At 48.2% G+C, this 27,438-nt stretch overlaps 12 protein-coding genes and 2 non-coding genes across 14 annotated transcripts; 3 read left to right on the forward strand and 11 right to left on the reverse strand.

Moving 5' to 3' along the window:
* Positions 1–329: 329 nt before the first annotated feature.
* On the reverse strand, positions 330–1,949 carry FMAN_14627 (uncharacterized protein; the record flags this gene model as incomplete). Its single annotated transcript, XM_041825980.1, has 1 exon — positions 330–1,949. One exon carries the CDS (start codon positions 1,947–1,949, stop codon positions 330–332), a length of 1,620 nt encoding a protein of 539 aa, XP_041691306.1.
* Positions 1,950–3,865: 1,916 nt separating this feature from the next.
* On the reverse strand, positions 3,866–3,962 carry tRNA. Its single transcript has 2 exons — positions 3,927–3,962; positions 3,866–3,901 (listed from the first exon to the last, which is right to left on the reverse strand). It is a non-coding gene; the product is annotated as a tRNA-Ala (tRNA).
* A 261-nt stretch (positions 3,963–4,223) lies between these two features.
* Positions 4,224–5,171, reverse strand: FMAN_14626 (related to Ester hydrolase C11orf54 homolog; the record flags this gene model as incomplete). The annotated part of the gene is made up of 1 exon (XM_041825981.1): positions 4,224–5,171. One exon carries the CDS (start codon positions 5,169–5,171, stop codon positions 4,224–4,226), a length of 948 nt encoding a protein of 315 aa, XP_041691307.1.
* Positions 5,172–5,465: 294 nt separating this feature from the next.
* On the reverse strand, positions 5,466–5,548 carry tRNA. The gene is given in 2 exon segments: positions 5,466–5,501; positions 5,512–5,548. It is a non-coding gene; the product is annotated as a tRNA-Lys (tRNA).
* Positions 5,549–5,738: 190 nt separating this feature from the next.
* Positions 5,739–6,144, reverse strand: FMAN_14625 (uncharacterized protein; the record flags this gene model as incomplete). Its single annotated transcript, XM_041825982.1, has 2 exons — positions 5,739–5,892; positions 5,945–6,144. The coding sequence occupies 2 exons, from the start codon at positions 6,142–6,144 to the stop codon at positions 5,739–5,741; spliced, it is 354 nt and encodes a 117-aa protein (XP_041691308.1).
* A 694-nt stretch (positions 6,145–6,838) lies between these two features.
* Positions 6,839–8,591, reverse strand: FMAN_14624 (uncharacterized protein; the record flags this gene model as incomplete). Its single annotated transcript, XM_041825983.1, has 7 exons — positions 6,839–6,967; positions 7,031–7,246; positions 7,300–7,602; positions 7,664–7,959; positions 8,019–8,206; positions 8,253–8,346; positions 8,417–8,591. 7 exons carry the CDS (start codon positions 8,589–8,591, stop codon positions 6,839–6,841), a joined length of 1,401 nt encoding a protein of 466 aa, XP_041691309.1.
* A 937-nt stretch (positions 8,592–9,528) lies between these two features.
* Positions 9,529–10,857, forward strand: FMAN_14623 (uncharacterized protein; the record flags this gene model as incomplete). The annotated part of the gene is made up of 2 exons (XM_041825984.1): positions 9,529–10,071; positions 10,141–10,857. 2 exons carry the CDS (start codon positions 9,529–9,531, stop codon positions 10,855–10,857), a joined length of 1,260 nt encoding a protein of 419 aa, XP_041691310.1.
* A 93-nt stretch (positions 10,858–10,950) lies between these two features.
* Positions 10,951–12,357, forward strand: FMAN_14622 (uncharacterized protein; the record flags this gene model as incomplete). Its single annotated transcript, XM_041825985.1, has 1 exon — positions 10,951–12,357. The coding sequence occupies one exon, from the start codon at positions 10,951–10,953 to the stop codon at positions 12,355–12,357; it is 1,407 nt and encodes a 468-aa protein (XP_041691311.1).
* Positions 12,358–12,783: 426 nt separating this feature from the next.
* FMAN_14621 (uncharacterized protein) lies at positions 12,784–14,810 on the forward strand (the record flags this gene model as incomplete). Its single annotated transcript, XM_041825986.1, has 2 exons — positions 12,784–13,173; positions 13,236–14,810. The coding sequence occupies 2 exons, from the start codon at positions 12,784–12,786 to the stop codon at positions 14,808–14,810; spliced, it is 1,965 nt and encodes a 654-aa protein (XP_041691312.1).
* Positions 14,811–14,984: 174 nt separating this feature from the next.
* On the reverse strand, positions 14,985–16,952 carry FMAN_14620 (uncharacterized protein; the record flags this gene model as incomplete). Its single annotated transcript, XM_041825987.1, has 1 exon — positions 14,985–16,952. One exon carries the CDS (start codon positions 16,950–16,952, stop codon positions 14,985–14,987), a length of 1,968 nt encoding a protein of 655 aa, XP_041691313.1.
* A 916-nt stretch (positions 16,953–17,868) lies between these two features.
* Positions 17,869–20,241, reverse strand: FMAN_14619 (putative potassium transporter TRK-1; the record flags this gene model as incomplete). The annotated part of the gene is made up of 9 exons (XM_041825988.1): positions 17,869–18,046; positions 18,103–18,146; positions 18,200–18,914; positions 18,970–19,084; positions 19,142–19,495; positions 19,545–19,604; positions 19,653–19,937; positions 19,996–20,132; positions 20,180–20,241. The coding sequence occupies 9 exons, from the start codon at positions 20,239–20,241 to the stop codon at positions 17,869–17,871; spliced, it is 1,950 nt and encodes a 649-aa protein (XP_041691314.1).
* A 1,309-nt stretch (positions 20,242–21,550) lies between these two features.
* Positions 21,551–23,088, reverse strand: FMAN_14618 (uncharacterized protein; the record flags this gene model as incomplete). The annotated part of the gene is made up of 10 exons (XM_041825990.1): positions 21,551–21,705; positions 21,754–21,838; positions 21,890–22,256; positions 22,304–22,369; positions 22,415–22,427; positions 22,476–22,503; positions 22,550–22,616; positions 22,661–22,798; positions 22,848–22,891; positions 22,954–23,088. The coding sequence occupies 10 exons, from the start codon at positions 23,086–23,088 to the stop codon at positions 21,551–21,553; spliced, it is 1,098 nt and encodes a 365-aa protein (XP_041691315.1).
* Positions 23,089–24,280: 1,192 nt separating this feature from the next.
* Positions 24,281–25,078, reverse strand: FMAN_14617 (uncharacterized protein; the record flags this gene model as incomplete). Its single annotated transcript, XM_041825991.1, has 3 exons — positions 24,281–24,588; positions 24,655–24,709; positions 24,746–25,078. The coding sequence occupies 3 exons, from the start codon at positions 25,076–25,078 to the stop codon at positions 24,281–24,283; spliced, it is 696 nt and encodes a 231-aa protein (XP_041691316.1).
* Positions 25,079–25,481: 403 nt separating this feature from the next.
* FMAN_14616 (uncharacterized protein) lies at positions 25,482–27,048 on the reverse strand (the record flags this gene model as incomplete). Its single annotated transcript, XM_041825992.1, has 2 exons — positions 25,482–26,473; positions 26,523–27,048. The coding sequence occupies 2 exons, from the start codon at positions 27,046–27,048 to the stop codon at positions 25,482–25,484; spliced, it is 1,518 nt and encodes a 505-aa protein (XP_041691317.1).
* Between the last annotated feature and the right edge of the window lie 390 nt (positions 27,049–27,438).

Below are 27,438 nucleotides of genomic sequence, written 5' to 3' on the forward strand. Positions count from 1 at the left end.
CGCCTGACTCGTTTGGTAGCGACTATTGACTGCTATTTTTGCTAGGCGGAAAACATGTCATATCATTGTTGGGTTATCTCCATTTGAAATTCTCGTATTGCATCAACTACCGCTTCGTTTATCCCTTGCTCTAAACCTGTTTCGGCAGTTGACCGACACTAACAAGTCTGTCCATCAATAGTCTGACAAACATCAAACAACCGACACAGAATATTCATGATTATCACAATAACAAAATTTGGTATCGAATTATCTCTGGTCAAACGAACAAAGAGAAGCAGTATCTGTAGTCTAGTCCCCTAACGCCAACCCAAAAAAAACACACCGCGCTATGCCGAGATACCCTGTCTATAATACTTGTATTCCACCGATGCCCCCTGACACATGTAATGATCTGCAATGAGATCCTTGGCCCGAACATCCAGCCACCCAGCGGCTGCATCCTTGACGCCAAAGCCCAGCCATACCTCATCGTCGAGATATCCGTGGTTCGACGGTGGAAACTCGGTCTGGTTGGTGTAGTACGACATGGAGCCCGTCCAGGAATAGCTGAGGTCCGATTCTCCGTGGTACGTGAGCTTTTTGCCGACGCTGATCATGCGGTACGGCGCTGCTGATTCGTACACTGCTATCCGGCGGTCATACCATGTAAACGAAGCGCCCGGGAAGTCTTGTCGGCGCTGCACTATGCCCATGAGAACGGTGTTTTGCTCATCGGGTTCGCATGCCCCGCGGTTGCACATTGTGACACTCAGCATAGGCGAGCTCTGGTGGACGTGGCTATCGTCGATCATGACATCGTGGATGCATGTCTTTCTCTTCTTGCCGTGCCAAGTTTTTCCCGGCTTCGCCGTCGGTGGGTAAGGTTCTTCAACAGCAGACTCCTGGTCGTCGACTGCGACGATGGGCTCGACAGGCTCTTCGGCGGATTTCCAACGGAATAATTGTCCCGGCTCCACCATCATTAGAAGCTCGGAGTCTGGACTAAACGGGGACTGAGCCAGGGCCCAATTCTTCTCGCGCTGGTATCGAGGATGGTTTTCTTGGCCTGGTGCTGGTTCGCGAGCGAGGAGTGTGGGTTCGGCGAAGCGGATTGAGGGTAGACGGGATGAAAAGTAGGGACCAAGACCTTGTTCGAGCTCGGGGAGGGCGGCGCGCACGTCAATGAGGAACTGGCCTTGACACATTGTCTCATCATCGACTTGGTGAGTGAAGATGAGAAGAGGCTCGCCGGCGCGTGTCCAGAACAGCTTCATGTCTTCTGGGCCAACGTACTTATCCATGTCCGGCTGTCTCTTGCAGTGGTGTTCAGGTCCACCAAAGTCTTCCAGCAGCAGTGTAGACCATTCACCGGTTCTGATGACGGGTCGGCCAAGGAAATTGGTGGTGAGGTTTGCAAAGGTAGCGACTTGGCGAGCGACCTTGTACTTTTTGCCCTTGATTTCCTTTGCGACATGGGTTGTGCGAGCGATGACGAGGAAGTCATGAGTGGTATTAGCATCACGAGGCAGTTCGAGTATCGTTGGATTGAAGAGCTTGTGTCCAGTCTTTCTCGCATCGATCTTATTATAAAAGCCCATGTTGTTCCTTAGACTGGTCAAGAGATGGTAGTCGACGTATGGCTTATCCTCATCATCGTCGCCACGGTCGAGGCGGAGATCGTAGTAGTCATCTTGAGTATTCGATTGATCTTTCTTCTTTTCATCATCGTCTTTGTGTTGAGGTCGTCGATGGAAAGGCTCCTTTGGCGATGTCTTCTTTGGCGGCTGGGAGCGATTGGGGTCTTCAGGTGGGGGTTGCTCCTCATAAAAGAAAGGCCGTTCTTGGATTGGTGTGAGTGAGAGACCATCTGATATTTTGATGTGAAATATTGTTGTAAGAATAACGCAGAAAGTCAAAATGGCCACGAACGTTAGCACGCCGCGCAGCAAAGGGTTGTGAGACCGCATGGTGGTATCATCAAGCCGCTGTGATATCGAGATGAAAGAGAGGCAGGTAGTTACAAGTGACGGGGCGAATAAAGTAAGTCAAGCGGCCATAGCTCGTATGATATACGGGAGAGCCAGTTGGTGCTGGTCATACAAACCCACATCGTATTCCGTTTCGTCATAACACCCACCAAACCAAGCCAGACCAAACCAAGGACAAGGTTCTAGGTCAAGGTTCTGGGTCAAGGTTGTTTAGACGCCGCGTGGTCAAAGACTCAAGCTTTCGCCAAGCATGTCAGTTCTGCCCTCTCCCTGTATCCCTTGTACCATCCGATCTAACCGGGCTCCGCAGTTGTCGGCCCTGCTACTGGATCTGCCGTAAAAACGTGAAACCCCTCCCTATCAGACCCTCTCTAGCCTCTGTTTAATCTGAAACATGATTCATACCGTAAAACAACTGCGACAGCATTTCTGCATCAACTACTTAATTATCCTTGCGTCAATCAGTGGCGGTTGGTCAAACCGTAGCCGCTGGAATGTAAGCCCAGCTTCCAAGTTGGGTGCTCAAAATAGAAGCGTGCCCAGTGGAATAACGCCATTGCAACGTGCCAGAAACATTCCCAGACGCCACAAAAAAGGTTTGGTACCCAGCTGAACAGGAGCCCTATTGAATTCCAGATCCACTCGGCGAGTCAAGCCGCGCAAGCTCTTTATTGACATCACTCTCTTCGGCACGGCGATCCGCGGGGACCCCCCATGCAATCAATTATAAACTGCCGACTTGCCGTGGGAAAATCGGAATTCTTGTCATATCTACTGCTACTGTAAGGAGTAAATAGCCCCTTTGATTGCGTGGAACAAAATGTCGCACAATACGGCTGGTGAGACGTATCCTTGAAACCTGGCAGAGGTAATAGATTGGACGGGGCTGAGTTTCTGTGAGTAATGTGATATCCAAGCGATGCAATGCGCCTATTTTTCTTGGCGACACACGATTTGTGACATGGACGTGACGATGGGTCGGACAAAACATTTGCGCCTGTATTTTGCTGGCTTGCGCCGTATTGGAGATGTGCAATATGTGGAAATAACGCGCCGTAAACTGTCATGCAATTCAATCTGCTGGCTCAATGACGTGCATCCAATGCTTCGGTTTCTCTGCCAGAGGCGCATCCAATCTCACGAATTGATAGCTTAAAATAGCTGCAACGTTGGCAACGGCGTTGGTTCTGTCACTTTTAGATAGGGACTTGATCGTGCCACTTGAACGCTAGCCACCGTTGACTATTGACGATGGCTTCGGCTAATGCCCAATACAGAATGACAGCCGCCGCTTCAAGACCCCTATCTATCAAGAATCATGCTCAGCCTTCAATGATGCAGCTTCAACATCCAACATTCTGCAACGTTGTTCTCCAGATCTGACAGACCGGGGATTTCCTCATGCATCACCTGTCAACGTCGCAACCGGACAATTCGAACACGATAAAGTCAGCGCTAGTATCTTTCAAGCCGCGTCGGCTATCCCGTTGCGGCTGCAAGCGTTTTTGAAGGTTTTGCTTAGGGTCTTGGCAATAAACCGAGACTGGGACCAGGGTGAGCTTTATTTTTATTTTTATTTCTATTTGACTTAGCATTTGTGACTTGCAGTCTCGTAAGGCAGGATACGAGAAAGCACGGATTGTTTCCGTGGTGTTCTGACTGATTGATTGTCAGCAGTTCGTATACGAGCATCACGGGTTGAAAACGTGAGATTCGGTGACGAGACACCCAATCTGGGGAAGGACTCGCTTGCACTCCCCGAGCAAAAGGATTCAGCTGAACTGTACTGATCCATGATCAGATCATCACATCAGATCATCATAGTGAGGATGAAGGGCAAAAAGGATGAATTCGGAAAAAAGAAGCGGATAATGGTGGATTTAAACCACCTATCTTGGACGAACAGGGAATCGAACCCTGGACCACTCCCAGAAGAACATCTCTTGGAAGAGAACATGCTAAGGGAGTATTATACCACTAAACCATTCGCCCGCAACGACTTATGATTGGTTGAGAATGTGTGGGCAATTCCAAAACATGTACACTATCTGCCAATAAACGCCATCATTAGCAACGGGTTAATATCATTGACTTCTCTTAGCAGGAGCAAAGACTAGCAGGAGCAAAGAGAACAATTTAATTCAGCGTTTTATAACAAATCTTTCACGGTTCGTTAACCCTCATGAGGTGCTGTAGGGGGCCAGGATACCAGAGTACAAACTTCCCGGCAGGTTCAGGGTAAGCTCGCCAGAATCAATTTGGTCTGTCTAGCCGATATATCATTTTGGCAGTATTGAAATACGCCTCGTACTCAATATCATCCTCTGTATCGTCTAAATCAAAATGATAATGGCCTCCAGCATTTTTCCCGTCTGCGGCATAGCAGTGCGTATGCTCGATCCGTAAACCCATCCTTCCTCCGGGATCAGCTGAATGCAACACCGATAGACAAAGTATTGGTGCGTCGAAGTCGTGGAAGGTCAGCCAACTATCGACATCTTTGCGACTATCAAATGGCAAGTCTTTCTCTGCTGGGAAGTCAGGCATGATATGGTATTTTGCCTTGCCCTTCTTAACCAAGAAGAGTCCACCAAGACTGACGGTCTGCGAGTCGCCATATGCTTGATGGAGAGCTTTTCTGATACACTCTGAGAAGCTTCTTTCAGAGCCTGTACTGTTTCGAGCTGTGATTTTGATAACTGGTCCTGGACTGCCTGAGGAGCCGAACAAGTTGATCATCAAGGCGCAGTCCAAGGAAGGACTCTTGTCGACATGGACAGCGCTTGTCTCCTTGTCAATCTTTGCATAACGACTCTCATTCTTGGCATCCTCAAAGCTGCCTTGCCAGCCAATATTTGGCGCAAGTTCGCAGTTCTGCCCGATGACGGGATGAGGTCCTGCGCCGGCACCGAGTAATCCCCCCTTCGCAGGATCCATATCCATGGCCTCCGCAAGCGCAGTCATGGACCAAACACAATCCATTTTTGGGCGCGGGAACAAATTCGGTTGACCTCCTACATCTGCTATCTTCTCATCTCCTGATAGCCCCTCGGTCGCTAGATGATAGGGTGCTTGCCGAAGATCCGGGCAGGAAACGACACTCACTGTGGAGTGCTCATAATTGGCTGCCAAGGGTGCTTGAAGTTTAACAGCCACTTCCTCCAAGCTAGGCGGAGATAAGGGATACTTTTCGATGCGCATGGTTAACTTTGTGGTTTATGTTGATCTGCGTAAAGATGAAATGATAATGCCACTCCGGAAATGGCGACATCACAGCCTCACAAAATCAAGGCGGGGTCCGCGGAGCATAAACTCAAAATCTGTTCCAAGTAAAAAGATAAACTCAAAGTAAGTAGAGCATTACGTGTCCACAACTTTATTCTTCCATCCACTGAACAGTGCACGTAAGATAGATAGATGCAAGGTTTAAAGGTACCAAAGAACAAAAATGCAAAAATGAAAGCCTCGCTAACGCTCGCAATCGAATATAGGAACAGCCCGATGCGGGGGTCGAACCCGCAACCTTGAGATCGCGTACTCGTAAGAGTCTCACGCTCTACCGATTGAGCTAACCGGGCGTGGCTCTTGATGATGTCTGATCAATCTTCAGAATAGGGACTATGCAGTCTGAACTTACTTACAGTGACATTCACGGCTTGGACCATTCAAAGGACATATTGAGGCTTAAATCATAAGAGTGCCGTAGTAATGCTGTTGTTCTTTTCATGTTCCTTCTTATTCACAGATAAAAAAACTAGCTTGCGATGCTTAAATCTGGTTGGTGCTAGTCGCCCAAACGGCCTCAGCTTCATCATCCTCGCCCTTGTACAAGACTACATTTCCATCATCCTGCACAACCAGATAGACCTCGTCACCCTGGCCACAAGTATCAGAAGCCCAAACAGCTTCGTCGTCATGGGTACTAAGTAACTAATCAGCTTCTGCAATACCACTCCACAGGTTAAGATACTTACTACAAGACAAAGTTGCCATCATCTTGAAGATGGATGCCCTTGATGTCGTCGCGCTGGTCTTCCGTGTTCTGCCACACAAATTCGCCTTCCCAGTAGATGGCAATCTTGCCGTCTTCTTGCATCCTGAATTCGTTGCTGCCGCTGTCGCTGGTAAGGCTGTCGCCTGGGTACAGCCAGTTGTCGTTGTCGAGTCTGCCCATTTTGAAGGGTTTTGAGAGTAAAGAAGTTGGTTGATGGAGAAAGAGAAGAAGTGTGCAAGTGTGATGATGTGTGTTGTTTTGAATAACTTCAGAGCAGAGAACGATGTCTTTATATACAACTTATCCCTCATTCCACCCCGCACTCTCCTCCTCTTTCATTCTCTGAGGCTGTGTTCGCTTCCGAAACATGCATATGTGCCAAGATTCAAAGTCGGATGATGAAGTTATCTTCACGAGAGGCCTCACAAGCGCCAAGCTCACTACAACGCGGAGGCGTCGGCTATCTGATCACTCCCGCCCGCATTTTACCGCCTTGGCCTCCCGCATATTATGGGGTAAATCCTGGCCAAGAACGGAAACGGCATCTTTTCTCCCAGCGGTTATGCACGTCCCAGCCTGGGCGAAATAAACAAGAGGCTTGGGTTACGAAACTGTGTCCCTTATTGCGCCACGTCGCCTGCATATTACAGATCAGCACACTCCGTCGGATTTACTGGTCGTCAGAGAGTCTTAGCGCTGACATGTGAGTGGACCGGGATACTCGGCTTGCGCGTACGAGATGTCCAATGCATGGCTGGCTTGGCCCTTGAGAAGCGAATTGCCTCATGCATCGATTCAACAGCCTGTGATATGAATATCTGCCTACTGGAGCTATATCTGGAACGAACTTCTGACATAAATGTCATCCTTTCAGCTAAGTCTTTGTAGCCTTGCGCTCTAAAAGTAGAATCACAATAACTGTGAGGAGAACCAGCAGGATAGAAAGAGCAGCATAAATGCCTCCTAAATATGAAGAATTCAGTATCTCGCTATCAAATATCGCCTGTGAAGAGGTGAGTGGATGTTTTGGGACATTTTCTCCTGTGTTTCAAGTGTAAAACCTTACTGCTAGAAAGGATAATGGGAGAAAGACCGTCGCAATCTCAGCTAATAACTTAATTGTCTTCGAATCCTGATGCCCGCTCGTAGCGACTTGTACCAATGCTTTTACATCATCATGTACCTGGAGAGATGTTGAAAGGGTTCCATGAACTCCAGTCTGGATTTGTGCTAGAGTGGCGTGAAGCCTTTCCTCCCCTCTAGCGGAGAGAATGGTCGAGATCTACGTCAATGGTCAGCTTTCTTATGAGAAATGTATGGCAAGAGAGAGCTTACAATCTGAGGAATTCTCTCAGCGCTCTTTTGCATGGAATTCACAGCCTTTAAATGATTCCTGATCTCCATGTGCTTGAGCTGAAAAGCACTGGCGACGTCGCAGCTGCAGCAGTCCGTCTTCTTGTTGCTAATCCCTGCATGCAGTCTTTTAAGCGTTAACAAAACGTTTACCTGGCTTTCCAAAACCGCCCTAGAAGTTTCTATAGTGTTACATAAGTCACTGGCCTTTGATACATCTTGGAGCAAGAGACTCGAAGCATTGGAAGACTTTCCATCTGCAAAAGATGGCCTCATCTTTTGTTCCTATATGCACAGTTAACCTTTTCATAGACGCTCTGCCACCGGGTCTCATGAAGTTACTTACCAAGAGTATTAACTTATGCCGCATGTGCTCAATGTACGCACCCCAATTTCTCGTAGTCATGGACAGTATCACGAGGTGGCCAAGGAGAACGAATGTCGCGCAGCATCCTCCTTCCGTGCTACCATGGGCATCCAAAAACCGCCCAAACCGTGGTCGAAGATATTTGGAGACGCTTATAACAATCCACACGCATTGGGTAGTTAGCATCTGCTGGTAAACCCCTGCTTGACGAAGTGACCATGGATTGCCTCTTCCTCGCCCATTTAGCTCATAGTAGCGGATGTTATAGCCAATTTCTAGTATATTCTTGCATCAGTCAATTGTCTTGCATTACCTTGGTCTTCAAACAACTGACCAAAGTCCTCCATGGTGTGAAGCTGCAAATGTACGAAATCATGGGCTCGCTGGTAGTCACTGATCTTTGCTCCGAATCCGTGGACAATGTCCAAGAATGGCGTAAACACACGGTGCTCGGCCAAAAGCCTTCGAAATGCAGTCTCAGTAATCTCAAGTTGTCCCCAAGAGAATGCAGGTTGTACCCAGCTGTGTAAGTAAGTGTATGTTGCTACGTGGGATGCGTATAACCTACAATACCTTGCCCTGCCCTTCTGAGACAACTTCTGACCCTCCACCCCAAGATGTGTTTTCTAAATCCTCGCTTGAAACGAATTGGCACTGCACACCTAGCGAAGATCGGTATTAGGAACGGTATTTACAGTTGAGAGCAGCAAGTGACAGATGAAACAAGCTTACTATCGCCACGACCACCAAGATACATATTCATTCCCCCACCAGTTACTTGGAATAGATCTGATGAGTTTTCCACGAGCATTTCTTGATACAGGGCCGGGTCTTGTCCCGGGGGCACGTAGCACTTGGCATCAAGCGGGTACTGAACATAGGATGTGGCCTTTGAAGGATTACTCATATTGGTTTGACCTATTCGGACACGCCATATAGTTGGTAATATAAGCAAAGTGAAGGTTACACAAAGACGCACAAATATTTGAACCGCAAAACGGGGTCTCGACGGTGCATATGGATAAATTGAATGTCAATGTGAATTACATGATGTGATTTAAATTGTTCACTGCCCCCGTCGGGCACCGAGTGGCCAGGTGATTCTAGACCATGCAGGACAATTGCCTTATCAGGCCAGTTTCAAGCCTCGTTATGCGGGCACCAGTCACAACAAAATCATTGGTCTCTGCATCAATAACAACATTTGCTGCCTAACTGCGGGCACCAGTCAGAGGAAGATCATTCATCTCACTGCATCAATAGAATCGTTTGCTACCTAACTGCAGGTACCAGTTGCATGGACTGTCTAGACTGTTTTGGTGGTACGCCATGAATCAAGGCATCAGGCGCTCAACATAATTTCTTTTGATTGACCTGCATATCACATTTGTGTTATCACTAGCTGTAGACACAAAACATTTAAGTCGGCTGAGGGAACCAGTTCCGACCTACAATTCCTTACACCCCCTACAGCACTTCAATGTTGACACAGTCGATCTCCAATCGATACATTAAGTTAGAGGCCCTTCGAGGCCTATTAGAGGGGAGGTTTGGTTCAGGCAACTTTACGATCAGGGTAAATAACATGACGTCACTTACGAGAGTCTCGGTAGGCGGCTCTACTAACCTTGAATAGGAGGAGGACGAAAGCTATGAGATTGCTGTTCCAAGCCTTCTGTCAGAGGCCAGTCTTTAATGGGGTCCAGAAGCGTACTTGCTAATAATTCATTAGTCAGAAATAAAGTCCATTCAATCAAAGGATCAGTAACTCCAGCACGCTCTATTGACTCGCAGTTCGCCTGTTAGTCTAGGTCCGATACATAAAGCGATGCATACTCGACATCATGAACACTCTAAGAGATGAAATCGAAATCCTTAGGATAAGTAACGAAAATAGCTTAGGCAGAGATTTCGTGCCCGAAGCCAAGCTGTTCATCCTTCTGACCGAGGCCAAGATTCGGGCATGCCTCCGGGAAATGAATATCGCAGATCACGAGAGAGAAGAGCTGGTGCATGCTATTATGTACGGAGCCCGGAGATGCTTTTCAATCCTACTCCTTCTCAATGGCGGAGAGAGAATTACTGGTTTCTTCAAACACGACCTGATGCAGAAATCCAACCCTGACGATAGATTTCCCTACACTACAGAGCCCCTCCAGCGAGCGCTTGGGATTGACTCCTCTCCAGCTTTTATCAAAAGATTCATGAATATCCAGTGGTGCTTCATGGTACCAGTCCTGAGATCACACTCTATTCTACGGGAACTAGACAAATCCACAGTATTGCCGTATGTCCGCGAAAAGCTACTCGGTTCCGGAGCCATGGGTGATGCCTATCTAGTTGACCTCCATCCTGAGTGTCACGAACTGCCTATCATCAAGCACCAGGTATTCTCCTCTGAGGTTATGAGTAGTGTAGTTGAGGCTGACCTGGTTCACTGACAGGTGGTTCGGAAGGAGCTCAAACAGAGCGCCGACGAAGGTATTGAGTCCTTCATGCGCGAACTTAAGAACGTCGCTCTTCTCGCACATCTCAAACATCCCAATATCGTCAAGCTCTACTGCTCCTATGTTCAAGACATGCCTTCAAGACGCTGCAACTTCATCTTCGAAGTGGCAGAAGGGGGGTCTTTGGCAGGACTTCTTGACGGCCGTTATGAAGGACCACAGCTCGAGGCCCATCAGCTTCTATGGGGGCTTGCAGACCTGGCATCAGCTGTCGACGCTGTCCATAACTTCGTTTCAGATACATTGGATCTTGAGTTAACCGGCTGCCATCATGACCTGAAGCCCCAAAATATCCTCATCCAAGGCGAGACACTGGTTCTAATCGACTTTGGTCTTTCAACCTTCAGAAACCCCAACGAGGACTCTCTGACATTGTTCAAAGAGACTAGAGGTTCTTATATCGCGCCGGAGTGCCAGAGCTCCATTGAGGGACGTGTCAAGTCCCACAAAGTGGGTAGAGCAAGCGATATCTGGTCTTTTGGCTGCGTTCTGAGTGAAGTCTTTACGTTTCTTATTTGTGGCTCTGCCGGGGTCCAACAGTTCCGCAACAAGCGAGTCATCTTATTTACACAGGGGATCGAATGGTCACGATTTCACGTTGGACCAGGGAGGTCTAACCCAGCTGTCAGTCAGTGGCTTCGGTATCTTGAGGAAAAAGGATCCTAAGAATCATGGACTGGGCACTTGATCAAGCTCATCCGCTGGACTTTGACATTGGACCCAAAACAAAGACCTAAGTCGAGCCAGGTGCTACAAACAATGTCTTGGATTGCTACAATTGCTCTCTCTGAGTTTGTATCCCGTAGTTGGGAGGGGGTCTGCCGCAGCATGCCCTCAAGCAAGCTTTGCACATTGGAGAGCTATCGCTTCAGAAGCTGGTCGCATACGTTGACACAACTATCAAGTGCTCTTGAGGACCCAGGCGTTGATTTTAAGTCGATCCAGAAGACGTTGAAAGGCGAGCAGGACATTCTGAACTCCGTTCGAGGCTGCGACTACACAACAAACATTCCTTTGCTACGCACGATAAGCAAGCTGAATACGTCTCTGGTCCAGGCACTACCTTTCGAGTACAAAACTCAGTTTAAAAGGCATCTAGTAGACCAAATCCTGCAAACATCGGATATAAACGAACTGGGCAATATGTCTACTACTTTGAAAGAGGGTCCCGATCATGACGTTGGGACTTTGATAGCCATGCAGCGTCTCATAGTCCTTGCCGACCAAGGTAATCTGACAGACCATAAGGGTCTGGTGCTAGACGAAGCAGCGGTCACAATCGGAGCAGACCTAGGCATCCAGTCCCTTGCGAGACTTCAAGGAGAGTACAAGGACGTCATAGTTGAATGGCTCAGATACGATGGCTCGTGGGCCGACAAATCAGTTTCTTCGCGACTACTAAAGCGTTTGTCCACAATGGCTAGTTTACTCAGCGACAAGGCCACACAAAGGCTTACAGGCACACTGCAATGCCAGGGGTACTTCCATGAACCTGCACGAAACTGCTTCGGCTTAGTTTATATGATCCCTACAACTGATCTCACGCCTCGGACCCTTTACCAGCTGATCGACGAGATGGTGCCTGAAAAGAAGAAGCCTCGTTTCAGACCGCCACTGGAATATCGCTTCAGGCTCGCGTTGGATCTGTGTCGATCTGTTCAAGCACTCCACAAGATCAACTGGCTGCACCGAAACATCCACTCCATGAACGTCATTTGCCTCTCGCCGCCTGGTGTCAGAGATGCTGAGGCCGCCCAGGATATGCGACTTATGGGCCTTGGTGCTAGCAGGGAGGACACCCACGACTCTTTCACGCAAGGCCACGATGAAGAGGCGCAGCTTCGCAATTACCAACATCCATCTTATCTTGGCGGAGCACGCTATCAAGTGGAGTTTGATTGCTACTCTCTAGGTCTGGTTTTGCTTGAGATAGGTCTATGGTCAACACTGAGCCGGCTGGGGAAGGGGTTCAAAGGCATGGATGATGAAGCTTTCAGACGGAACATCATTCAGAAGTATGTGACCCAGCTTGAAATGACCATGGGGTCCAATTATATGGAAGCTGTGCGCTGGTGCATTGAGTGTGAACCTGTATCAATCCCTCAGCAAGGGTCTCAATCTCAGAGCTTGGAAGAGATGGTCATGGGCCGTTTGCACATACTCTGAGGCTGATAAGTTGCGATCATTGGATCTGAGAAGACTTGAGAAAGTAGATATGACATGTGATTTAGTCAGACATATATACTCGTTACTTCGTTAATGGAGAAGTGCAGCGAAGTGACCGCGGTTGGTGAGGAACAAACAACGCGTGAACATTTCTAGCTTCGAGTTATAGAAACACCTAGAGATCTGTTTTTTGAATTGAAATCGGACGTATGTCATTTGTCAGGACAGAATAAGCTGAAAAAAGAGGCACACAATGGCGCTTTAGTCATAAGAATCACTGACTTCGGTCACGCCACTGACATGAATTACACCAAAGGGACGAAATGGAATGACGGTCTGATATATCTTCCCGAGTCGAAACCATGGTCCATCCCTCCGCCCGAATATCACTCCCGAGGGTTTAAGTTCCATGACGCAGCCAAGGCCATGGTCTATTCTCTGGGAGCCTGTTGTTTGTGGTTGCTCCTCTATAATCTCCCCGATAACCCTGGCGGCAATTTCCCAAGTGGCCGGCGAGATGTACCGAATGAACCCCTCTTGCACCTGGCCCAGAATCAATTGCTCTCTAGGACTTATCATACACAAGAGGCCAGGGCGTCGTTAGTCAGTGTCTTCCATTCTAGCTTAACACTAGATGTCGAAGCTCGGGCTGGTAGTGCAACAACGATTTTGGAGCACCTCCAAAAGGCGTTCCAAGCGGAGTTGCCCTTCTCCGATGCAAATATATCCTTGGTATCTACACGCTACAAAATTTTCGACGACAATGACATGTATAATGGTTTTATGAGCTCGGAAATGACTTTCCCAGCCATCAACGTAAGACTTCCATACAAAAATTTCTTATTCTATCCCCTAGACATAACTAACCTATAGCTAAGATATGTACAGCAATGCACTCTTTGAACGAGGTGGATCCCAAAATCAGAGAAGCACTTTTCAACTGCATACGCGAACGTGAAGCGGCTCCAAGAGGTTTCGGAGATTACCACTGGAACTGCCATTGTCTAGAATTGGCGCACTGCTATTATATCGGGTTCGGTACGCGGCGGAATGAAGCCTTGTCGACGGACTGGTTGGAAAAGAGTGGGCTCCATGCCAGATTTGCTGGCGAGCTTGAGGCCCTTCGAAGCCGTGAAAGGCTAGGGTACTTGCCCTGGACGTCTTGGTCAAGGCAAATCTTCTCTGATGTCCAAATGACTTCTTACAATGTTTCGTACTATCTCGGGAGGCGGCCCCTTCGAAAGGTCATCGAGGTCATGCGGAACGAGCTCAGCGACTGGAAAGCGGCTCTAGGCCCTGAGCACTGGATCATCAGGAGTCGCCTTTCCGCAAATTTTCACTTGGAGATAGTGAACGAGCAAAGGTCGGCACTTCAAACCGCAATAGAAGCGCACAATCTAGACTCTTTGCAAAATCAGGTCGATCCTCTCGGTAACTCTACGTTCATGTTGTCCATTGCCTACGAAGCTTGCGGTATGGTAGAAGAGGCAGAGCAAACAGCGATCAAACTTTTGGAGATCTTAGATCAGCAGTCGGATCTCAGCCGTAGAAATACGCCACAGCTCCTAACTATGCGTGCTAGAGCGAAGTCACTACTCGCGAACGCCTGCGAATCAAAGTCTAAGCTCGGCGAGGCGGAGGATCTTAGAAGGGAAAGCTTGAGAGAGCTAACAAGGCTTCTCGGAGAAGAACATCCGCTAGCACTGGAGCAAATGGCATATCTTGCTTCCCTGTTAGGCCCTCGACGAAAGAAGGAAGAATCACGGCAGTTACATGAACGCCTTGAAAAGATTGCAACCTCATCTTGGTCATCGAGTCACGATCTAGCCCTTCTCGCACAGAAGAATCTTCGCCAGGCGAGCAACCACTTCTGGTGGGTTTTGCGCCGAAGTCATCCTGATTTATTTGAGAAGGAGGTGATCGAAGGCTATCAGATGACGGTGGGTAACTACAATATTAATACAATACAGGCCATGCAGAGTGGCGTTTGGCTTTTGTGTCAAGAGTTCCGCTGGGCTGAAGCCCTCGAGCTCATGGAGCACACTCTGAGGCACGCAGCTGTCGCCTTCCGCGACACACCAGCCATACTTCAACTCTATCAAAGAAACGCAAATACCCTCAGATGGATGTGTTTCAGCTACGGGAACAAGTTTGCGATTTGGTTCTTCAAGCTTCGATTCCGATGGGCTATTGGTCCTCCGTTGTCTGTCTTGGTTCGTTTATATGATGCCGAGAAGCTTCACAGTCGATACCAGCATGTCTGGGGACCCTTCTATAAGGTCAAAGCACTCTGGGTAGCAAGAGAGCCATACCATTTCGATCCGTTCAAGGATCCCGATTACAGTGAGCAAGAAAATGCTTATGGCATAGAGGCGGGCGCCGTAGAAGCTCAAAGTTATCCATGGTTTCGTTGGTTTAGTGTCAACCAGCTTCACACCGTGACTGAAAGGTAACTGGTGGTTATACGTATGTAATAGAAATGGCTTTTTGAAGATATGGTATATGAAGCGACTTCGCGAGTTAGACTATTCGAAATAGTACAATAAGCTTCTTTCGAATAAACAACTATAACTTAGTAATGGCATGTATTGATATAATATTTAATAGTTCCCTTTTAGTAAGTACTGCTAACTGGTAGTGGCTGACAGAAGCCACTCGTCTATCGCCGCAAGTGCCCGCCGAGGTAGTCCCTTATAGCTCTTCTCATCATAGGTCTCGTTTAGTATCTGACGCAACATCTTTGCCTTTCTCATCATGGTCCTACTCGTATCAGATGGATTGTTTGTTTCTGCAAAACTTCTTGCCTTGTCTTCTGCCTGCCGCCTTCGTTTCTTGACATCTTCGCTCTCTGCTCCCTCCACAAGGCAAAATTGACAGCGACATTCGAAGTTCCATGTCCTCCGAATGTTTGCATTTCTTGTCTCATAGTCACTCGACTCATCATAGCTATGAGTGATCTCCTCACCAGCTGCAATTCTTCTTGTAGCGCGAAAGATGATGAGATCACCAACGAAATCCTTTTTTGTATTGGGAATACAAGAGTGGTTGATGTAAGACGCCTGTATCCAAAGACCAGTACTGGCGTTGCTGGCATCTTCATCCTCGGTTTGCTGACCCAATCCAAACGCGTTGCGTTGGATGATATCGTGTATCTGGAACGTGTCGATTACAGGTGAACCATCTATTTCCTGCAACTTTCCCCCAAGTCCGTGGTAATCTCCATGTAGGCGAAGTACCTTCTCGACCTGCGACGGATTGTTGAGAAGCTTTTTCACAACAGCTTTGTGCAAACCCGCGGGAAAGACCTTGATGGCAGCGTCTTCTCGAAGATCACACGCCAGCGCTGTGAACGTTTCTACCTCGTGACTCCAGGCCGCACAAAATGCTTTCTCACATAGGATGATCTCGTTTGTTTCGATGTCTCGGGTTGAAAAAAGGCCACGACCAGCTCCAGGGCTATTTTTGATCTCTGTTGGACCATGATACGAAGCTGCGTCGGGTCTGCCTCCCGTCTTGGACAGATTGCTCACAATCTTGCTCATATTGTAGGTACCGTTAGACTCCTCTCGAAGTCTTGCGTCGATTCTTCGTAGATGTAGCTTGGGCTGCTGGTCATCCGGCTGGAGTCTCTCTTGCTGCTCGAAGTAGCCTCGAGCTTTGAGATACTCGCCTTGGGAGTATGCCGCGATACCTGCACGATCATATGCCTTGGCGTCAAGAGACCTAAGATCTTTAGCCTCACCGGTAGTGAGAGAGTCTAAGGCATCCGATATTGCTTCATCAAATCTCTGAAGTTGAATGTTGACATGAGCTCGGTTACGGTGCAGGTCCTTGCGTACAGTCTCGCAATCTTCGCCACTTTTCAGACGCTTCAGACCCTCCGTATACCAGAAATAAGCTTCGGCATAGTTCTTCTTTCTCAGAAGCGCCTCATTTCCCTTCCTCTTGTACTCGTCTGGAGAAACAAAGTCTGGTCTTCCAGAGTACTGTTCCTTGTCTCGCCACGATTCTGGATACTCTGAGATTGCGATAACCATAAGGTCTGACGGGTGATCTATCCGAATTATGCATTCTCCTTGGGAGTTGAGAGTGTAGTATGGCTCTTTGATAACCAAATCGGAAGCTATCTCCAAAGTATTGTTGCCGTACTGCGATGTATGCAGAAAAGCTTCCAGGCGCTCCACCTCATCAGACGGCTGGCATTTGACGATAGCCCAGGAGGATGCCTGAAGGATGGATACGGGTGACACACGGCGCAAAGATAGAAAAAAGCCCCGATGGTGCGTTTCCATTCTCAGGTCCTTGATGGTCATTGGTTGTAGATCTGCAAGTTTGGCTGTACTGGGGAGGTATTGCTTGCCTACCCCGTAAGCTACCATAGTCTCTCGAGGTTTCCTTGGCAGACCGAATCCAAAAGCTGCAGAAGACATCTCTTGCATAAGGGACGTAGAAATAGCCTGCTCGATTAATGATCTGGGATCTGTAGGTTCCCTCGACTGGCCTTTCAGTTCTTCACGTAGCCTTGTGATATCTTTAATTGTGTGTTGGATACGCTCCGACTCTTCAGGCGACATGAAGATGGTGTTATTCGCCATCTTAGTGCAGATGTAAGTTATTGAAGACTGCAGGCTTTTTTTGACGTAAGGTTGACAAGTGAAAACATATGAAGGCTATCATAAGCATGCAGGACAAGACGAAGTCTTGCTGGCTCTTTATTAGTTGCTCAGAGGATTCAATTTGCTTGCGATTGATCTCGATCGAGATAACACGGCTACAATTCAAAATCGAGTGACTCATGCCGACATGTCTGTAGTGTCAGCACTAGATGCCAATTTGTCTCCAACTGTTACCCTTTCTATGCTACCTCGCGGCACACAAGGGGAGCCTTCAACGAGTTTGGTTGCTCATCAAGTGGACTTTGGGGTGAAGGGTTTTCACCGATCGATGTTGAACCAGTCGGAGACCTGAGAATCCGAAATATCCAAATAGATGAACCTTTGACCGGAAGGGACCTTGAGCTGATCATCGCTTTGATAAGCTCTTTAATTCCATGTCTCTGAAGGATCGCGTCTGACTGTACCGGCGGAAATGAACCAATGGGAAGGCTCATTTTCCGAGCGCGCCAATGAAGATGCCGCATGCTCGATGAGACGACACCTCAGTTTAATTCCTCGAATATCAGTCTGGAGATAGCGTCAAGTCAATTGGGCAAAGGTCTATCTTCTGCATAAAGCAATTCGTCTAATCTTGTGTTTTCTACAGGCTTGCATTGATCCATATTATGGTACCGGTCCTGCTTCAACCTCTGTCGAGACTCTTGACAATACTTCACCGACATCAACTATTGTCTTTGAGATTCTGTATCATTTTTGGAATATGATTGTCTTACATAAAAAAAGGCTCTATACACAGAAAGTCAAGTTTAGAGAAGACCCAGGACGGATAGCACGTTTCAAATTCCAAACACCAACTGCCTACCGGATTCTCGATAGGGATCTTCCCAAAAACTATTCAGTTCTCAGCAATCTGTCCAGTGGGGAGCATTATAGCACGATCGAGGGCATATGGTAATCCACGATGACGTCCACGAATCATCATCAGACAGATGACCGCTTTTCCAAAGGTTCCAAACATGCCACATAGTGAGGTGCTCACTGTTGGGTACCCAAGACTCAGTCCAACATTTCCGCTGGCCAGAGAGTTAGCTCCTGTCTCCCATGTCTATCCCACCAAAGCAGCACTTACTATGCAGAGGTAACTTCGAACAAGACTGAAAATACCGAGAAAGCCTAGGGCCAATGTCAAATCATATCCTTGCTAGGACCCTTGGAAGTACACTTACAGGCTCGTTGACATCCGCGATCCTTGTCGACTCAGAAATACAGATACAGAAAGTTCCCAAGAAAATATACCAAAGATCGAAGCCAAGCTGGTTCTTCATATGCGTCAAGAGATAAGTCTTGCTGTGCTTCTCGTCCAGAGACTTTTCTTCTTCCCAAAGACCAAGGGACTTTTCTTCATAAGCATTTGACGCGCGGATACTGATTGCGATGGGGAAAACGGCGATGTACATCATGATCAGCAAGCTGAGCTGCACAGCGGGGCTTACGTTCGCAAGATTGAAGCTAGCTGTACCAGTATGGCGCGCTGAGGCAGCCTGGAAGATAGCCGCTGGGATGCGTTGAGAAAGCGGGAGAGAGGCAACTTCGGGATTGGAGAGGTCAAGAACTATTATGAGAAGAATGTCGATGAAGTTGAGAGCGAAGATGATACCGAAAAGAATCCACGTTGGACCGCTAGGGAAGAGCAATGTGTAGCATCGACGAGGATAAGTGAGCAGGAATGCGAGAGACTCCTGTGTAGGTGAGGTTTTTGGTACCAGGTTTGACATGATCCAGATGCTCAGGCGCAGAAAGACAGGATAGAGCGTGTTTCCAGCAAATGCGAGGAAGCTCATTAAGATCATGGGCCACTTGGCGGTGCGGAAGGAGATCATAGAGTCTGGTGTGAGAGTAAAACCTAGGTTATCATACATTGTCTGAGCGGAGTAGATGCCCCTGCGTGAAGAATCTGGTTAGCGAATATATAACCAGCATGTTTCTGGTTACTTACCACCAGGTTTTATCCTGAGCGCTTGACTGTAGAATATCCGCGTATTGCTTATCAGCAGTATGGATCCAGCCAACAAGACACACCACACCAAAGATATGAAGACCAAAGAAATAAACTAGAGGTGATTTTAGCTATCATGTACCCTATGCAGACTTGGAACATGGGCACCTACCCACGACGATCTTCAGCAACAGCTTCAGACTCCTATACTCAATACCACCGAGAATCTCTCGGTCATGTGATGTAAGATTCTTGAACTGCGAGTTCCGTCCGAGGGTAGCTTGGCGTGAGAGGAAAGGGACGTCGTTGATGGCGGGCTGTTGGTTCGAGTATGAGGAAATAGGGCGCGGCTGAGGCTCGCTTTGTGATCCTAGAACCAGGAAGGAAGCTGTTACGCCGGCAACCCGATCCATGGAGCGGAAAGCTGTGACTTTTAAACCATCATCGTTGCTGAAGCGTCGTCGACGACGCATGGAGGAGCTTCCGTTGTTATGAGTTTCGTTGGGTACAGGCTTGATTGCATCATCTAAAACCAATCAATAAAAAAAACAGATACTTACGGTAGAGTCTCTCACCATCATCACTGTCGTCTGGATGCCGCCCGTCTTCATGGCTTCTGGGAGCAATCGGATACCCTTGATTGATCTGTCAGTACTCGTCGAAGACGTGCAAGAGCAACTTACCACGGTCGCGAGCTCGCGGCCCAGGGATGTAGAGGGCATCGTCCTCCTTGTGCCTTTCGGTGGATGGATCAAAGGTGATGGTCGTGGTACGGGCCACTCGCCCGTCTTCGTTTGCAAGTGCAGCATCCTCTTCGATGCAGTCATTTGTCGCTTTAGCCTTACCATTTGACTCATCAGTGGTCTCGGCAGAGTTTTCATTTGTGTCAGCAAGGACCTTTGACTCATGTTGAGCACTCTCAATGTCGACATCAGGTATAGCTGGGCTATCGTGGAGCGCTTGAGGGGCTACAGGTTGCGGTGATAAGTATGGGGTGACGGTTGAACGGATTTGCAAAGTACTCACCAAGACGCTTCAGATATCTCTTGAACCAAAAGAGGCGCACAATAACCACCACAATATTTATGAAGCCCAGGTTAGTCAAGATAGGAATGAAATAAATGTAGAGCTGCTGGTACGTCTTGAGATCCTTGACGTCGATACTGCTCAACATGTCAGAAATCTTCACGAGGAAGAGTACATAACGCACGTGTTCAAGCCAGACTCTGTGGACGCACTGGCACCAAAGAACCAAGCATCTATAGCTGGCATGTTTCCGTGAGGATACAGGATAGGCAGGGCTATCAAGCCCATCAAGATGATGTACGCATCTAGCAGCAAATCAAAGGTTAGCTATTGGGTGGTAGAGTCTGCACGTGGAAGTGGGTAGCATCACAGTGTAATGTGAGAAAGTTGATCGGGGGCCGCAGCATTTTGGGCAAAATAAGCGACTCAGGCAACGTCGTTGCACGGAATAAGGTTACGGACGGTTAAAAGGGTGAGAGAGGAGGGAAAGAAAAGCGCTCTAGACATTTTATACTGAGCAATTTGTTACCCTGCCCCCCTCGGCATGCCTGAAACAGTCAGGCTACTAGACAAGCGCTGTGGGGTCACGCAAGATGCATTTATGCTTATTCCAATACTGCAAGGAGTTGTCGTTGGTAGACATTCCCGGGCTGTCGGGGCATAATACACCTTTACAGCCAAGATCACCACTAAGGCAAGCGAACTAGACGTAGAGTAACGCATATTCATACTGATGAGCTCTTTATTCAGAATGGCAGTATATGCAACAAAAAAAAGACAATTCCAAAGGAGGCCTCAAATTGGATTGACATGTCTGCGGGCGTTGAGATCATAATAGAGGATCGAAAAGCTTGATTCTGTTCAGCACCAACCGGAGCTCGAGACCGCCCTCCCCGTCTTGGCCTTAATTATCGGGGCGTCGGACTCGCCTCCGTCGCTCGGTAGCCAATCGCTGGCTGGATATGGTGGGACAAGTCGATCTGCTCAACAGGTGATGGGATTGAGGTATTTACACTCTCATCCAATCGAACGTGACAAGGTTTCTACAGAGTAGGCATTGCTTGTTCTCGTTCTTTCATTTTACGAGCTGCTCCATCGTTTAGTGACATTGGTGATTTCGACACACCACTTCATCTCTCATCTCGGTGCATACCCTGTAGCTCGATTTGAATCTACGGTTGCTTGGAAAGCTCGTGGGGTCGAGGTTTGGCCAAGTACATGTATAACAGTACTTAGGTCTTGGAAAAGGATAAATGAGGGAGTCTTAGTGAAATTCCATATATTATTGAAGATACTGCACTTCGGGAGCTCATCATGATGGGTTTCTCTACATGTGTAACGAAATAGGAAAAGGACAAGCAAAACATCCCATCCCTACCCACGCCGAGAAAAGAAAGATCAAGAAACAACGAGGCCGATGCAATGCAGGTGTAAATTCTAGGGAACGACTATTGATACGTATGCTATAGACGTCATGCAATTCTCATTTCATGCTCAAACACAAATGGCCTCCACCAATGATCTTTCCTATAACAGTTTGTAGAGAACCCTTCACTCAAGAAGCCTCCGCCTTGCGACCATAGACGTAGCGAACAGTCATGTAAGCATGAACCTTTTTATTCTTGAGGAACTTGCGCATCTCCATGAGGAAGACTTGATACTCGTCCTCGGGCCACTGAAGGATAGTCTTCCAGAGTAGGAGGGTGTAGCCTGGAGTTTGTCAGCAACGAGAGGGGAATGGGAGGTCTGGGGACGTACCTTCGAGATCGTTCTCAAGAGTCGCGCGGACGTAGTTACCGACCGAAGCGAGTTCAGGGTCACGGGGCCAACCACCGATTGGGAACTAAACCATCAGCCTTGCTTCGCGCTTCGCGCTTCTCTCAGTGCAACTCACCTTGTACTCGATGCTCTTGATGTCAGTGAACCCAGCAGCCTGGATGCCCTTCTCCTGCAAATCACCTTCCTGCACGAAGAACGGGTTTCCAAGCGCAGCGCCACCCTCAGTGAAAAGCTTCGCCCAGAGCTTCAAGCAGTCGAGATCATCAGTGGTTCCATCATCACTGCGGATGTGGACGTCTGCTTCGGCGGATTGGATCCAGCCGTCGGGAGCACAGCAGCGGTAAGCTTCCTTGAAGAGAGAAGACCAGTCTTTGATGGCGCCAAAGAGATAGCGGATGTGGATGAAGTCAAAGGTGTTGTTATCCCATGTCCAGCGGAGGGTGGCGTCGTCGATCTCGAACTTGACGTTGGGGGGAACCCAGCTGGGGATGGTGAGTGAGATGATTGGGGAGGGAGGGGGAGGGCGTACTTGGGTTGAATGGGTGAGAGGTCAGAGCCGATGACTTCAGCCTCGGGGTATTCGTCTGCAAAGTCACTAAAGGGTGAGTCGTCTTCATAGTTGAAGGTTGAGATGTCTTACATTGCCCAGATACCTATACCTGATTAGCCAAGTCAGCGTACGATATGCATGCAAGTCTCACCTGTTCCGGTTCCTACATCGAGTACTTTCTAGAGGGTGTGAGCACGTCACAAGACCAATGATACATGCACTCACCTGCACGTTGTCCTTGATAGGGGCGAGGAAGAGCTTTCCACTGAGAAGCTGCGTCAAAGCGTGATGGCTACAGATTGTCAGCGGGGTCGGTCTCTGTAGGGTGTCACGTACTTGATGTCAATGGACGCAGACTGCTGCTCATCGTTGGGAGTAAAGTACTCAGTAGGATGTCTATCACTGTGAAACGTTCGGCCCTGGATAGTGCGATACTCAAGGATGCTAGAGGTGATGGAAGCAGTGGAGCTCGCCCTGCAGACCGGTCAGCAACGGCGAGGTAGTATCAGCAAGGGTCCCATACGCATCATCACCAACAGCCGAGTCGGTCTCACTTTCATCACCATCCTTACAGGCATCAGTAAACGACCGGAATACGTATCGCTATACGAGAAGCGCATTAAACTCACCTGTGGATCAGCAGCGGGAACTAACTCAGGCTGCGGCGCTGGAGCTGACTCAACGGCTGGCGCTAGATCGGACCGAGCCGTAGCAGCAGGAGCAGCAGCTGCTGCAGGAGAAGGAGAAGAGGGCTGTTCGGACATAGTGCAGTGCGTGACCAACAGTATCTGCAAGGGCTCGGTTATGTCTTTGCTTGTGTGTTCTGCGTGTGATGGTGGAATTTGATGCAGACCAACAGCGAAAAAGGGGATTGAGGGGAACCTTTGAGAAGCGAGGCGCGTTTGGTGATACGATAAAGAAACTGGGTTTGGTGGGGCTGGCATGCGGTTTAGAACGAATGCGGTTTGGGCTTGTTTGCTTCTGGGGAGCCAATTGTCGACGGGCAATGTTTGTGTTGTGTTGCATTCGGCGGGGAACAGCTTGGTTCGTAAGCAATGATACAGTCAAGTCAACAATGGCGGGCTGGAAATGCCTTGGACATGTTTGACATTCTATTGGTACACGATAGCAAAGTTTTGGGAGGAATTGTCTCGAATTTCGTCAAGGTCTCCAACGTTGGATCTTATCTCTTATCTCTGTGGCCAGCCAATCAGCAGTAGGCTATGCCAACCATCCTCAAACCAGACCAGTACCATGGCCCAAGTCTTACATATCAAGATTGGTCATTATGTATTCAAAATAATTATTTACCCTCAAGTATAGCATTACTGGTAAGGTTATTGTATTGTCCTGTCGTGTCTGTTGACTTAGGAGATTTATCTTGGTTCTGTGAATTGTTTAATGTATGTCTGGTTGTCTATAAGCCTCACTTGGTCGGCCGTCGTGCGGCTAAACATTGTGGTTTTGAACTTGGCTTTGATCTCAGCTGTAGTTTTTGTTCTGATTCAATTTCACGATCCGTGATAAGACTGAAAGGTTAAAAGAGGCTTCAGAACCATGTCACAAAGGTAAAGAACAATAAACACGTATGGGGAGTATAAGAGTTTGAGATCATTTGGATTTCCCAAAGAGTTGATCATCGACATGAGTACTACCACGGTCCCTTGCGCATGGCCAAGAGCCAAGGCATTATCCTTCTCGAATAAAGTTCAAACCCCCCCACCCAGAAAACAAGGACAATACAGGGCGGCAGATACAACTCCCATCCCAGGCGATAGAGCAACCATGATTTTTATCTGTACTAAGCAGATATCCACCCGCAGAAACAGGCACACAAGCTGAAACGAGAGGCGATTAGCAAAACGAGCTGTGAAACAGGGTTTGAAGTGCTTACATCTTCTTCCAAGAGCCACCAGCAGCGCACCGCCCATTATGTCGAGACGCGGTTACCACCGATCAAGCAGCTCCAGCCGCCAAGATCTGCTCATAGAGATCTTCTCCGAGGATATCCTTAAGTGGCTGGAGCCACTTCCCCGCGCCCTTTTCCTCAACAAAGCGTTGGGCTTGGATTATCTCCAATGTCATCAGTAAAACAACTCCCGCGTTGTTCTGCTCTTCAATGAACTTCTGAAGCTGCGGAAGTGCTTCGGTGAGAAGCTTGTCGATGCCCGCGAATCTCTCCACGGGTTCACCACTTTCGCTGGTGGCGTTTCCCAGCAGTATCTCGTCCGCCCTAGCCATCTCTGTGCAAAAGGTGTCGATCACTAAGTAAGTCATTTAGTTAGTAGTGGCTTCTATTGTCTTGTCTTTCCACCAGTACCCGTACTCACCTGGGAAATCACTGGCGTCGTCAACCCCGACGATCCGGGACATGACGGCTGGTACCTAGCCAAGCACGTCTGTCTCCGGTCGCAGGAGAACACTGGGATCTTGTTCCGCGTCATCTTGGAACTGTGAAAAGTCCTTGAGATCCAGGATCACCTCGTGGAAGGCGCTCTCTGCAGCGTCGAGGGCTGAGAATAGGTTTGCCTCACCCTGTCGGGTTTGAAGTTGTTCCAACTTCAGTAGGCAGGTTTCCCATGCCTTGTGGGTGTGGCTGCCCCTGGCGCGGAGCGTATCGACCATGCCCTGGAGCTGCTGGGGACGAATTTCGATCAGTGGCCGGTCTTCCACGTTCAGTGGGCGTTCGGGTGTGTAGTTGGCACACAAAATTGAATGCAACAGCATTCCGGATAGACGTTCCATAAAAGACATTGTGTGGCGTTGCTTTGAGATGTTAGAGGAGTATTGAAAGAAAAATTCACAAGGACTTAGTTGAGTACAGGAAGTGAATGAAGGTTGCAAAAAGATGAAAGAGGTGGGATGCAGCACTGACTTTTATTCTCTGAACGTGGTGGGGCATGAATGCCCTGATAGATGGGGCTAAATATCTGCCAGTAACATCAGTTCCTCCTGAATTGTAGCGGTGCAAAGGATGGGAGCAGTCCATGCACCTGTCAAGGTAAGAGGATGTACTAAAGATTTGTTTCACTTCACTTTTATTGTTCATTCTACAGCTGACATTTTCAAGCAAACCCTAAAGAACATCAATCATGGCAAGTGCCCCCATGATTGTGCTCTCGTTCATGGCCTAGATCTCTCTTCCACTGGCACTGCCTCATCGATTCCACAAGTACCAAGTCACGATGCCACCGAGAACCAGGAACAGCGCAACAATCCATAAGCCGCATACCGCTGCGACCCCGTACCCCAAAATTCTTGCCCCAAGCGTAACATCTTTGAACATCCCAACCAAGAAAGATGTCAGTACCAGGCACCCAAAGACAAAGAAGCCAATGTTGACCGCTGATAGAAACTTTCCTCGGAAGCTCTCCCTATAGGATTCAACTCGAAGGAATTTACTGTCTAATTCTTTCATAACAGCCACAAGACTCAACAGGATCATGATAATGAGAACGATAGCCGCGAGAAGTACCACCACGCCGAAGAAGTCGTACAGTAGTGTTCCCAGATCTTTGAACCTCGTTTGCATGCTCAGAACACCAGCCGCGAGGGATAAAGGTAGGAATATTGTGGCCAAGAGGGTAAGTTGCTGGACGCCTCTATTCTGGTTGATGTTCCGCGCGAGCTCAAGATATTTCAGATCGTGATCAAGTCGGTCTGAGAAGTTCTGGAGTTGCTCGCTTGCCTCCCGACAGAGCCCTCGCAATTCCATTTCAATGGCCATGAATTTATTCGTATGAAGTGGTGTGTCAACGACCGGAGCCATCGACCTCACAACATCAATCAGAGATTCCGTGGTGGACATCAATTTACGGCCCATCTCTGCAAGGTCTCGATATTCGTACGACCGTTTGATGATTGTCTTCAAGTTCCACTGCCGAAGCTCGGCTTTGCTGGGGTTTGTGGCTGCATCATCTGCGTGGTCGATCTCATCTGCTTCCAAGATGTTGAGGAACGTAATAAAGAGTCTCAGGCATGCGTGGTGGAACAGCAGAAGAAATATCTGCTTCCAGTTATCATTAGAACGAACGATAATGTAAAAGGGATCCAGCAGTTCGAGTTCTATCCTGATTTGTTTTGCGGAATTGAAGTCTGAGAAACCATCATTTGGCCGTTCTCGAGCATATGTACTGCATGTGATGCGAGCTTACGGCGTTAGAAGAAGTCTACTCTATACAGTTCATCAAAGACTTACCGCATTTTTTCTCGTCTTCTTCCCAAACCCTAATGAGTCTTGTGACTTTAACTGGCCATCCAGTCTCATACGTTGTGACATGATACGATCCATCCGGGGAAGCATGTTGCCATTCCTTTGAGAGCTGCATGAACCCTGTGGCGACTGTAAATGTGTCCTTAGGGCCATCAGATCCTTCTTCTCTCACCGTTAGTCGTATACTATGGCTGCTGTGTAAAGGGAGTTGATGTGCCGTCTCGCCTTGGGCTGAGGGTTCTACTTCAGGGTTAACAAGATATCTCCAACACGAGTCTCCTTCAAGTGAAATGTCGCAAACCCCGTACAATCGTGTTCCGCTGGGTCCAAGGCGAACACTATTCTTCCATTTCTGCCTGTCAAGAAGTCCTTCTCTTCCTTTGACGGACTTGCGAACTAATAAAGTGTTTTTGATCAATCCAGCGTAAAGCAAGGCAGCAGCAGCAGGGTCTGCCTGTACGGCGATATCGATGATGCTACTGAGGTATTGTTCCAGTTGAGTAGGAGCCATGATGGGTGGCTAGAGGTAGCCTGTTTGTCCCCTGGGAAATGTATTCAGACTTTTCTAATATGCGTCAGATCTGATAGCTAATGTCCCAATCGCGCAACTTACCGCAATAGGGTTTATACTTAGTTGTCAAGTCACTGGATATTGATGTCATTCTCACATAAAATACTGAGGGTGCGGGGTTTTGGCATTGCGTGAGGCTGAAAGATGCCAAGACCTCGAACCAATCATCGCGAAACGACCCTAGAATGAATGATCTGACGAGTTCTTTTGCACGTAGTTAGTCAATAACATACAGCGCCTTTGGAATTGAAGCTCGAGGTGATCGCGTATTCTTTTACTGGAATCACCCCAAGGACGCGCGGGCACGGGCAAACCAGAAGACACATACAT

Source organism: Fusarium mangiferae (genome assembly GCF_900044065.1).
Source record: "Fusarium mangiferae strain MRC7560 genome assembly, contig: FMAN_scaffold026, whole genome shotgun sequence".
Lineage (NCBI taxonomy): Eukaryota > Fungi > Ascomycota > Sordariomycetes > Hypocreales > Nectriaceae > Fusarium > Fusarium mangiferae.